General features: G+C 40.0%; 1 protein-coding gene across 2 annotated transcripts in view; it reads right to left on the bottom strand.

Moving 5' to 3' along the window:
* Positions 1-12802, bottom strand: part of USP24 (ubiquitin specific peptidase 24) — a 125560-nt gene that overhangs the window by 24736 nt on the left and 88022 nt on the right. For both annotated transcript variants that reach the window (XM_080922047.1, XM_080922048.1), the window contains exons 43-55: positions 11972-12091; positions 11337-11462; positions 10299-10397; positions 9449-9531; positions 8916-9057; positions 8617-8736; positions 8059-8279; positions 7498-7622; positions 6491-6632; positions 5672-5822; positions 3025-3120; positions 2247-2350; positions 843-956 (exon numbers count right to left, since the gene is read on the bottom strand). In XM_080922047.1, coding sequence (XP_080778173.1) covers positions 843-956; positions 2247-2350; positions 3025-3120; positions 5672-5822; positions 6491-6632; positions 7498-7622; positions 8059-8279; positions 8617-8736; positions 8916-9057; positions 9449-9531; positions 10299-10397; positions 11337-11462; positions 11972-12091 — 1643 coding nt within the window. The remainder of the gene's footprint in view (positions 1-842; positions 957-2246; positions 2351-3024; positions 3121-5671; positions 5823-6490; positions 6633-7497; positions 7623-8058; positions 8280-8616; positions 8737-8915; positions 9058-9448; positions 9532-10298; positions 10398-11336; positions 11463-11971; positions 12092-12802) is intronic.

Below are 12802 nucleotides of genomic sequence, written 5' to 3'. Positions count from 1 at the left end.
GAAGGCCTGCAGACAGAGTCATTCTGAGAGGGGCATGCTTTATAACCTGGAATGCGACAGTCTATGGCTCCTGTCAGCATTTACTAATCACTTCCTCTGTGATACCTGGCTATTAATCAGAAGAGGGCTTCTCACGTGACAAGTTTGAGGACCAAATCAGAGGGAAGGAAGAGCCTACCAGGGCCAAGAAGACAGGACAAAATCTTGTAACATTGAATGGGGTCTTGCTGGGCTCCTCATACAATGATAAACTTGCAAAGGATAAAGGAAATTACTCCAGTTCAACTGGGAATAAGGTATAAACAATAAGTGTGATTAGGGAGGCTTGAATTTTTATGTGAAAAGGCAAATTATCCATCTACTGTACATAGGTAATAGAGTTCCATGGCTAATTTTTTTTGGGGGGGGGGGCAGAATCTAAGCGTACTTAGACTGTAGTAATAGGGCAGTAATATTTCCTTGTTATGCCTCAGATTCCCTATTTCCTTACATATTTGGTAATATTATAATAAAATACAAATATGTAATAGCTTCAATCTCCCTATTTCCTTGTTACCAAACTGAGCACCCTACTTGCATGTGTCTCCTTAGCCAGAACACAAATTACGGGCTGCAAGCTGTGAGCACCTGGTGACTGTCACCTTACCCTCTTTCTACAGTCACAGAACCCTTGCCATAGTCCAACAGATGATTTTGGAGTGGCCTAATTTCCTTACTACTTCAGTGAGAAGCTTAAAATGGACTCTAATCTGAAAAATGATTTCAACTTGAAATGTAAAAAGACACTTTACAATGATAGGAAAAGATAGAAGTTCTTTTAATTAAAAGATCTTGACACTTACTTTACCAATTCTCGTCCTTCAGAGCTAATAAAATATTCAACAAGCCACTGACAAGCATCCAAACTTTTTGAAAGTAAAGCTTCAATGGTAGCGATCCATTCTTCAGTGTCGACCCTTTAAAAGAGCACAGTGCAATGTGAGGCTCTCCAGCAAGGGACACAGTGCACCCAGCGTCACACCGTCTACCCAGCTAGTCCACAGTCGCCGTGAACAAAGGGGAGAGGATTCACTGGCTACCCACCAACAGGACTCGGCCCTCACCCACACGCAGAGCACATGTGCCGTACCTACACTTTGACCTATTTTCATCTTTTACATCTTCATCATCAGCTTCAACTGGTGAAGACCAGATCTGTCACATTTTGTTTGGCACAAGTAAGTGTGTGTCACTTTCAGAACAACTTAGGTTTTATACCATATTGGTAAAATCAATATCTTGCGTCAAGATTTGGACAGAGAAAAAGTGGCCTGACTACACTCCCTGTAATCTCACACCATTCCTGAGACCTCAGTGCCTCACACCAGCCCCAATGGTGAAAACAGACAAAATATAGTATAACATGCAGATAGGTATGAAATTCACAAGCCTATCTGAATTTCTCCACTTAACCCTGTGCAGACCTTAAACGACAGAAATGTGTTCTTTTTAAAAATCATGCAACTTAGTTATTATACATAAAATGAGGCTGCCATTATTAACTGTTTTTCTTCATTAGTCTGGCAGAAAAGTCTCTTCCCAAACCCAGGTATATTCGCTTTGCTAGCCAGAGTTCAATGGTTTCCCAACATTAGCCAGTTTTCCCCTTCCTCTAGGTATTTTTCTACAAGACCCTTGGCTCTCTCCATTAGTCATATATATTCTGGGCCAACGGTATCTAACCCTGAACCTTTCATGCGGCAGACACCCTGTCAGGTGCTGGAGATAAAAGCCAGTGATGAATAAGATGCAGACCATGTCTGGAGATCATAATATCACTCTGAACATGTCCTGGTTCAAACTCCTCCACGAACTGCCACTGAACACAGCCCAGACTTTCTGGTCTGACACCTAGTGATTAGTCTTAATGAGTTCCTTACAAGTATCAGAAAAATCAGTCACTTATGGGTGGCCTTAAGCAAATCCTGCTTGCTGTTCTAGAGTCTTTCTTTCTGCCTAGAATGATGCCTTCTCTTTTCTTCCTTTTAAAATTCTCTGAAGGCAGCAACAGATATGATTTTACCCAGTTCTCAAAGACAGGGAACTTACTTCTTATAGCGCAGCAATTTCTTCTTTAAAAATCAATCCTCACTAAGCCTTTCTTAAAGACTGAGGGTATGTTTTAGTAAGCTGATTATAAACATATTTTTCATTGAATTAACCAGTGTTTTCTGTAACAACAGAGCAGTAAAACATCCCAACCTTACCTGAGTTTTTTCTTTGTCCGTAGGTAGGTTTGGAAAAGGAACTGAATGGCAAGCTGCAAGCTTACCTTTGCCATGCAAGGGTAATATGGGTGCTTTAACTTAGTCTGCAGGAAGGAAGAGGATACTTTTCATAAAAGTCTTACAGATCATTATATATTCTATAGAATGTAATAATGACAAATGATAAAGTTATAGGAAAAAACCCTAATCTTAGCACTTAGAAAGTGAAGGGAGAAAGTTCAGAGCCATCCTTGATTACTTGGAGACAGCTGGGAAAAAGAAATGCCTAGCCAGTTAATAACAGAAAACACTCATTTAAATTTTTAAAAAGTTAGGATATAGCTTGTTCATCTTAAAATGAAATACTCTCAGAAAAGAATCTTTGTCCTTCTTGGCATTATTAACAATGGTACTGTAGACAAGGAAGTACTGAACAGTTAATTTTGAGTCTGACAGTATGTGATTACAGATTAGGAAAAGTTAGCTCACAGAGCACAGAAAAAACTGATAAAACCCAACCCACAGCCCTCAGTCCAATGTCCCCTAACCCCATAGCCTTCAGCCCCATAGTCCTCAAATTTGTCACAAAAATCTAAAAATTCTGTATGTGCAAACCTATACCACTCATTCACAGTGTACAGCCCAAAGCTGCCTGTGTGATAGTATCACCCAGTAGTAACGTATTTATAGGAAGCAGGGTTTTGCATCTAGCCCGAATGCTGACACCTGTGATGAGAACAATGCCCTTTCAGTTCTTCAGTTACAACTGGATACTTACGGCATTCAACGAAGCTAAGGACAAAACAAAACTGAAATAGTCACTGCTGTACACATCTCTGTTCTTCATGAACTTGAGGTTTTCATCTCTCACCATCTACAAAACAAGATCAGTGGTCATTTTTAGCAAACAGGTAGAATAATATGTGGAAGGTTTGGCGGAGCCAGCTGACAGTCAGGCCACAGCAGAGTCAGGTCATGTGATGGCCTTGCACAGGAACCTTGAAACAGAGAAGGAGAGACCTGAGGTCCTCTGCTTTGAAAAGAGACAAGATGGCTGCTCTGAGTCAGGGAGCCAGAAAATGGAAGCTGCCTGCTTCCTTAGCAGATGTTGACTGGAGTACGATTTAATTCAAAGGCTGGTTTATCTGTTTTTCATATAGATTTGTATACAAATTTTATCCAAATCACATGGGAAATTTCTCCCACAGTTTGGAACTAAGATAGGGAGAAAAATTAGTCACTGACTCCAAGTAGACAGCAGTGATAATTGCCTACTACATATAGGTATTAATTAATAGAAGTCTGTAGCTCCTGGTAGAGAACGTAACAGTTAGATAATATAATTAATCTGCAGGAAACTTAGATTCTTTAAATGTGGGCTCCATGGAAATTTTGGGTTAATTTCCTGGCATGACAGAATAGAAAAAGCCTAAGAATAGGTTTATATAATAATTTAATTTGCTTAATTTGTTTTGGATTGCCTTAATTTTCAAAATGGGTATGATTTTGAATTTTGTGGTTATATTATTTCTCTGGGAGAGAAGTCAAGCTACAAGTTTTCCTGGTTGCTGGCTGAAGGATTTGGGAGATTCTTCATTGTGTTTTTAGAAAAGGTGATTAGGCTCTAGACATTTCCCAGAGCTATAAGAATCAGATTTGATAGAGGGAGACCCCCTGAAGACTAGATTCCAGAGACTCAAACAAAACAGGTATTTTGGTGAGACTAAAATGTTGCTTTGAGATTTATATATTAGAGCTTTGGTGCGTCTCACTGTCAGACATGCTGAACTGAACTGCTTAAACTCCTGATCTCGGACTTTCAGCCAGCCGCAGTCAGGACACACACCAGAGAGTACAACAATCATTGGTATAGCCTCCGTAAGGCCAAACAACTCCCCCATTTTCCCTGCCCCCCCCCCCAATCTCAATGCCCAAGAGCGGCTGCACCGGTTCCCTGGGGGCCTGGAGGTGATTATTTTAAGGTCGTCTTTCTGGGGAATTTAGAAATGGTCATAATTTAACAGTGAGGAATTGGCTAAAACTGATTATGAGCCTTAATTTCATTTGGTAGAAATCCTTGTAATTGTTACTAAGTTGAAGTTATAATCCACACATTAGTACAGAATTTGTTTTGATGCAGAGTCAGGGTTTTCATTGGCATAAATTTCCTCTTCTGTTACAAAAATTTTAATAGTACAAGGCTTGGACCCAGTTCTTCTATAAATGCCATTACAAACTGACCTGAGATGATTAGACACATGAGTTAAGGGACAGATAGCAAATTCATGGCTCTGAGTTTACTGTTAGGGTGTTTTCAAGATACTTTTATTAGAAGTAGCTGAGAGTAGTTAACAGACAACAGTCCAGATTACTTTACATAGTTTTCAGAAACGCCAGAAATCCACAGAATGTGACATTTACTGTTCTTTTTACTTTTGAAGGCTCCACATTTTCTTTAGTTTCTCTGGTTCTACCTACTTAGCTTTGGGTGGTTAGTATAGTCTGGACTAGGCAAGTGGACAGTCTTGAATTCAAACCCTCGCCTTGTGAGATGGTGGGTCATTTCTCTGTTTTTAATCAGCCTTGTTTATTAGTTCCATCTGAAAAAACAGGAGTAACATCTCCTATTCTACAATAGATTTAGAAAGCTTAATTAATAAAAACCTCCTTTAGTCAGGTGTGGTGGTGTGTGCTTTTAATCTCAGCACTTGGGAGGCAGAGGTTGGAGTATCTTTGTGAATTTGAGGCCAGTCTGATCTACACAGTGAGTTCCAGGCCAGCCAGGTAGTTGAGAACCTGTCTCAAACAAAAGAAAACAAACCAACAACAAACCCACTGAAACGTGTTTACAGTCTTTAGCACAGAGCAGGTGTTTAATGAACAATGACCATCAATGCTGACTCAGCCTTAACTGAAGATTATAGATCCTGAATTGCTTTCTCAGATAAAATAATTTCTACAACACGTTTGTCTGCTAAGGGGTGTGCTGGCCATCTCGGCTCATCTTTGTGGCACTATTGCTGTAGTTTCTGTATCTGGCATAGAAGACAAAGGACAGGGAGGGTGGCCGAGTGGCCCATGACAACAGTAACCAGAAGTGCTCTGAAACTTAAAACATGGATTCTGACATTCATCTTGATTTTCTCCCTTAGAGAACGATTTATCTGGTTCCTCTTCCCTTTTAAAGATTTATTTATTTTCATTTTGTGCATCAGTATTTTGGTTCCATATATGTATATGCACCATGAGTGTGCCTGGTTCTGGGAGGTCAGAAGAGGGTATTGAATCCCTGGATCTGAAGTTATGGGTAAAGGTTGTGAACTTCCATGTGGGTGCTGGGAACTGAACCTAGGTCCTCTGCAAGAGCAGTTAAGACTTCTAACCAGCTGAGTCCCCTTCTCTATGCCTGCTCATGTAGTTCTTACCTGGTATATCCGAGCAGGCATTTTCTCCACAAACAGTCCTTTCTTCTCACCTTTTTTAACCAGCTTGGTTAGAATAGAGAGCCTGTCATTATTAGGCCTGTGGGGCCGAGGAGAGGACTGAGGTGAAATCTCGGGTGAAGAAGGAGCTGACCTGAGAGAGAAAAAGTAAAGAACTGTGAATGTAAAGGGTGTTTGTTTGGTTTTTAACTTACCAGATTTATATACTGGGACTGTACTTAAACATAAACTGCATACTTTCCTGGTCCAATTAGTAACGGCAAATTCATTGGGAATAAGACCTTTAAAAGAAAATCTTTCTGGTTATAGTAGTATGATTTGGACAGAAACTGCATTCAATATATGTATATACACATACCTCAATTCTAGATTGAAAATAGCAATCTCAATTCTGCCTTGCCATGAATAATTTATATGCATATTGCTAAACACAAAGTAACTTCTTGCCAGGGCAATAAAATCCAGGGAGCAATAAACAAGCAACTTCTTATTTTCTTTTTTGGAATTTCTCTTATGCTTAGTTAATTATTTTTAAACATTAGGAATTATATTATAGGACTAGAGAAATAGCTCAGTGGTTAAGAGCACTGACTGCTCTTCCAGAGGTCCTGTGTTCAGTAACCAGCAACCACATGGTGGCTCACAACCAACTGTAAAGGGATCTGATGCCCTCTTCTGGTGTGTCTGAAGGTAGCAACAGTGTACTCATATGCATAAAATAAATAAAAAACCTTTAAAAAGAGCATTCTATTTTGAAGATCCTATCAGCACCCACTGAAATCACATGGCAGAGCGACTTACAGAGAAAGATCCTCAGCCTCCTGCCTCACCACGCTCACTCGGCTTTTCTTCGGCAGCACCGGGGAGTTCTGATCAGACACCCTTTGATAGAAGAGCATGTAGGCATTCCAGTATCTTCGACGAACATCAGTGTACGGGTTTGCTATTTTATAAGACGTTAAGAGAGAATTTTTGTAAATAAGATTTTTTTAGAGTGACTATCTATAATGAAGGGACTCCAGATGCAACAATTTATTAACCAAATTTGCAAAGTGCAAAGTGTAAGTAAAATGTGGGTCTTTTTAGTGCTGCCTAGAATATAAGTTAAGGTGCATCCCCTTGGGGTGGGAGGATAGAGGGAAAACTTCTTTATCACACTATATAATAAGGTTTTGTAGAGGTGCTAGAATTGTCTCCTTTAAGTAGTCATATCTCTGCATAAAAAATATGAAAAGAACAAAATCTATTGTATTTTTATATAAAGAATATAACTTCTAATCTGTAAAAACCTTGTACTGGCTAGTTTTGTGTCAACTTGACACAAGCTGGAGTTATCACAGAGAAAGGAGCCTCAGTTGAGGAAAGGCCTCCATGAGATCCAGCTGTAAGGTATTTTCTCAACTAGTGATCAAGGGGAGGGCCCAGACCATTGTGGGTGGAGCCATCTCTGGCCCAGCCCATTGTGGGTGGAGCCATCCCTGGCCCAGCCCATTGTGGGTGGAGCCATCTCTGGGCTGGTAGACCTGGGTCCTATAAGAAAGCAAGCTGAACAAGCCAGGGGAAGCAAGCCAGTAAGTCACATCCCTCCATGATCTCTGCATCAGCTCCTGCTTCCTGACCTGCTTGAGGTCCAGTCCTGACTTCCTCTGGTGATGAACAGCCATGTGGAAGTGTAAGCTGAATAAACCCTTTCCTCCCCAACTTGCTTCTTGGTCATGATGTTTGTGCAGGAATAGAAACCCTGACTAAGACAAACCTTATTTAATAACAAATAAAATGAATGAACTGTATCTACTTAAAATACTTACTTTGATCATAAACTTTTGGTCTATATTCTCCTCCAAAGCACTCATACTCCAGGGTCTCATCATTTAGGTCGAATTCTTCAATCACGGTGTCATTAAATTTATACCACTTTCCTTTTCCGCACCCCCTAGGATCCAGATAAACACTTTAAGATTTAAAACCAATTATGTTCATCCCTTGCATTTTTCTCTATAGATTATGCATAGATAAAGCAGGTGACAGTTACTCAAGAGCATCCAAGAAAAATGTAGCAATACAAGTATAGTAATTTCAGTTTCTAAAACAATTTTTTAAATCAAAGGAGTAAAAAATTATCCTAAGTTTAAAAAATTCAAAATGCAGAACCAAGTATAACATGAATTTTTTTCTAGCTGGGCATTATGACACATGCCTGTAATCCCAGCACTGGGGAGGCAGAAGCAGAAGCACTGAGCATTGGATGCCAACATGAGCTATAAAACCCCATCTTATCCACTAGCCCCTCCCCCCAATTTCTCCAGTGGGTGACAGGCTTCATCAGGGGGAGCAGAGACTACATGGGGGCTTCTGTAAGAAACCCTTACCGCCTGTCCTTGATGAAAGAATAGTAATGGCCAGCATGTGCCTGCCCACTGTGTACAATGACACCAACAAGCTCATAGTTTTCTGTGAGGGCGACTTTTTTCCGTGGGGATCCGCCACCGCCTTGATCCATATTCTTCCCATTTTCACCGACTTCAGAAGATGAATCCTGGCGAGCCATTCCTGCAACTGTGTAAGGCTCCATATTTAGCATCCAAGGAAACTATGTAAAAGTAAAAAGAACACACCAATGTTAAGTGGGAATGTACTGGGTGGTACCTAGTAAGTCAAACAAAGAGAGTCATGCTTTCCTAGGGAAGGGCTGACTCTTACTCCCATTTATACCTGGCATCTCACAGTCATAACCATGGCTAGAATGCCTTCCAGAAATAAAGGGCAACACCTGTAGGTCCCCCTGTTGTACCAGCAGCAGTTTCTCAAACCAGGGCTGCACACCCCTCATGCTGCATCTCAGAGGACAGACAGGGTATAGAAAACAGAAGGAAAGAAGGATGGGATGCGCATGGCTGAGAGAAATTTCAGGAAGGGAAAGAAATTACCCGTATTTGTTCATCGTATTTAATGGATCGTCCACTCTCCCAGTCAAAGCCAAATCTCATCAGGTGAATTACCAACACACTAGGTAAAGACTTAATGCATGTTCTTTTCACTGTTATTCTCTAAGAAAAAGCAAAAACCAAATTAACTCCTTGGAGAAGACTGAATAATGAATGTAAAAGCTTTTGGTTCTCATGTGAAACACAGCAGCAGTCTGCTGGAAGCAGCAAGCAGAGGGCAGCGATGGCCCTGCGGGCAGCCAGACACTAGCACTGTCTCCTGGGAAGGGCGAATGCAGTACCTTCTCTTTACACTTTTCACAGTAGTACGCGTTACTTCCTTCTAGAACTTCACCTCTAACGAACTGGTCCAAAGAAATCTCCAAGCTTTGGCAAGATGTAACTCCTAGATTGAGAGCCATGAAAGCTTCCTCACGCTCATACCTAATTAGGAAAAACAGAAACCCATGAATGGAGAACCACTTCCACTGGCATGAGGCCTGAACTTCAACACACTCTGCAACAGCCAGCAGAATCAGACAGCCTCAGCATGAAAGCACACTGACAAAACTATCAACTTCAAAAATACTTTAAGACTACAAATTATAGAAACTGAGGAAATAAAATTCACTGAACATTTATAGATCCACTAAGAAATAAATCTACAAGTCAGTCAAGAAACTAACATTATAACATTCTAAAACATCATTTTATTTTCCCCCATGGTGCTGGTATCAAAACCAGGGTCTTATACATACCAGACATACTGTACCACTGAGCTACAACCCTATCCCTAATAGTCAGTGTTCAATAGAGTGGTGACATTTTCACTAACCTGTGAGGGCAATCTTTGCAGATCTTCTGATCAGAATAGATGCCCTGGAAAGTATTCTTAAAAATTTGTTCTCGTCCCATTTTCTGTTGGAATAAAAATTTAAGGTTTTAACCAATAGCTCTAGAATGTACAAGTTGGTTCACATAAAATCTTATATAAAAAATTTTGATTCAGCCACCAAAATATAAAGAGTAATGTTAGTAGTTTCAGGCAGATGGAAGGCTAACAACCAATCACTGGCCTCAGTATCAGAGCAATGTAGACAAGAGGGAAAGTGAGGGGTCAGGAGAGCTCATCATCCCAAGCCATCCCAAGATTCTGGATCTTCTTTCTGTGCTACAAGCTAAAAGCTGGAAGCACTTTGACAGTCTTTGCTTTTGTTCAAGGACAGGTACTACAGATCTGTATGGTATTTAGACAGATGAAGCTGTGCTGATTGATACAAGGTACAGTGGCACCTCTGGGCAAGTGTGTTGTTTTACCGAGAAAGGCAGAAACCTTTGAGTCTAGGCCTTAAAACAAATAATATTCTAGGCCTTTTGGCCCTTTGCCAGAGTCTCCCAGTTCCCAGAGCCTCCAGGAGCCATCAGTTCACTAAGCACTCTGCAACCAGACTACCTCTAGGGACATTGCAAACAAAACAAAACAAAGCCTCATGCATAAATGGTCATTTATTATGAAATATAGATTAGGAACTATATTATCTTCTCAGCTTAGGTGAATATTAACTGCAATAATGTGTAGGTATTCATTTTAAATGGCAAAAGAATGGACTTGTGAGTCTCAGTCACCGTGAACCTACACTGTTTCATAGCTGCAGGAGCCAGAGGGCAACGGAGACCCTCATTACCTTGAGATACTCATCCATCTGATCAATGAGGCTGGTGAAGAACTCATATGCGTCCTGCTGCTCTCTCACATAGAGCTCCTTGTTCCACATCTTGAAAATCTACATAGCAAGAATTAGACAGGTGTTTAAAAGGACAGCAGCATTCTCTGAACAACATGGAATCACACATGTGTTTCTGAAAAGCAAGCTCACTCTTAGAGTGTAGATGTTTTACTGGAGTGAGCCAGGCTTGTATCCAGCATCTGTGCATTTGCTAGGTTCTTCCTCACAGCCAGTCTGAAACCAAACGTGAGTGTGGGGTAAGCCTTCAGACTACAAGACAGCAAGTCTCTCTTAAAAGTGACCTCTGCTCTGTGACAAAATGCAGCAATGTTTCTTTGGAGGCACTAATGATACTTGCACAGGTGAAGAGAAATGATTGGAATCACTACTTTAAGATACATTTCCATGGGCTGAAGATATGGCTCAGTGGTTAAGAGCACTGTCTACTCTTCCAGAGGTCCTGAGTTCAATTCCCATCAACCACATGGTGGCTCACAACAATCTGTAATGGAATCTGATACCCTCTTCTGGTGTATCTGAAGATAGCTACAGTGTACTCATATATATATGATACATTTTTATTATTATTTTAAATTATGTGTACATATCAACGTCTCTGTGCAGGTGTGTACACATGAATACAGAGGTCAGAGGTATCAGATCCTCCTGGAGCCAGAGCTGGAGGTGGTTGTGAACTGTCTGGTGTGAGTGCTGGGAATCAAACCTGTGTTTCTGCAAAAGCAATACAACTGTTAGGTATCTCTTTAATTCCTTTAAAGAATATTTTAAAGAGCTAAAATAAAAATCCTAAGAAAGTCAAAACAGATGAGCGGATCCCCAGAAGTTACAAATGACTTTCTTAACATTCTAATCATTTCAAAAGAACCAATTTGTTGAACATTCCAATCTCTGACAAGTTGTTAGTTTTTGAGAGAAAACCAAAGTGGAGACAAACTCTAAATATTATCTAACATCAAATATAGTTACTGTAAATACCTTCCAGAAATTCTCAGGCACATAATACTGCAGCTTGCTCTCCATCAAATGCCCAAAGAGAGACTGAACTTGGTAAAACACACTGTCATCTGGATTGTCTGTATCATCATCCACTGAAAGGAGTGACTATGAAGAAAAGCATTATTAAATGAGAAACTTGTAACTGCTTCACACTAACAACAAACATGCATGCACACATGAGTAGCCACTCTGCTGTTATGCTAGGGCACTAGTGTTTGATGTAGAGATGGCCTTGTAGATATCTAGGTTTGTCATCTCCTAGTAGGTGTGGTTAAGGATAAGCTGATAAGATGAAGATCTCTAGACACACTTATGAAATAGTCTCAAAAGATTGCCTGCTACTCCATAAGGTATGACTATGTTAATAAGATGTGCTAAAAATAGAGCCAGATATTCTAAAATATTAAGTATAACTTCATAAAATAGATTGAGAATTAATTTTGCATGTACAAAAATTACATTTGGTCAAGTTCTGATTAAAAGAATAGATTTACAGAAATGTGTCATTATAACATCTTTACAGATTTTAGAAGCTAATAAAGAATTTTTAACTATAGCTACAAACAGGGAAATAATGATTAAGCATGCCAAATCGGACAGAAGAAGGAAATCACCTCAGGGAGCCCGGGCTGCATATACAGCTGCTGGAAGACTGCATTCATGTAACAAGTAGCACCACCATTCCTCAGCCCCACAAACCCTGAGCTGGATCTGCTGTCCACTGGGGGGAGGTACTAGGAAAAAAGGAACAGAAACAGTGGGGAGGAGAATGAGTATTTTACCATAGCACACTTCTACAACAGCCATTTGGGATGACTAAGAAGAAAAAGTAGTAGACACAGATTTATCCATCCAGCTTGGTATGAACCATCAACAGAACCTACGTTCCTCAAGTACCTGTGTTAGGTGCTGGTACAATGATGGAACGCAATCTTCTTAATGTTTCTTGTCTGTTCATAAAACATGTCACACAACACAGGAAATAGTTTAATCAAGATAAACCTGCAGTCATTTACTTATTATTCAACAGGTGTTTGTTAATGACCTATCATTTACCAGGTACTGTACCAGGGATTAAGAGAGAACAGAAAAGTTAGTGGTCCTTCATCTCCCAAGAGCTTACAATGTGGTTGTGTAAGCTTTATGGTATTAATCAAGCAGAGACACTAGATGCCTACTACACACTGACATAGTTTTCTGAATATTTTGAAACTTATCCTGAGGAATTCTGTAGTGCAACCAGTCAAGCAAAGTAATGTTTTTATATAATACCTTAAAAAACCCCATGTTTTTATATATTATCCTTTTTAATATGAAGTAATGTTCTATTAAAGTTTTCCTATAAGCATACAATTAAAATGACAGGAAAATACCCCACTGTTTTATTTACAAATGTTATCAAACAATGCAGAGCTAACACATTGCCTTTCTGGGCAGGAATAATC

Source organism: Micromys minutus, assembly GCF_963924665.1.
Source record: "Micromys minutus genome assembly, chromosome: 9".
NCBI lineage: Eukaryota > Metazoa > Chordata > Mammalia > Rodentia > Muridae > Micromys > Micromys minutus.
Note: the sequence above shows the minus strand (reverse complement) of the source record. Positions and strands in the feature narration are given on the sequence as shown.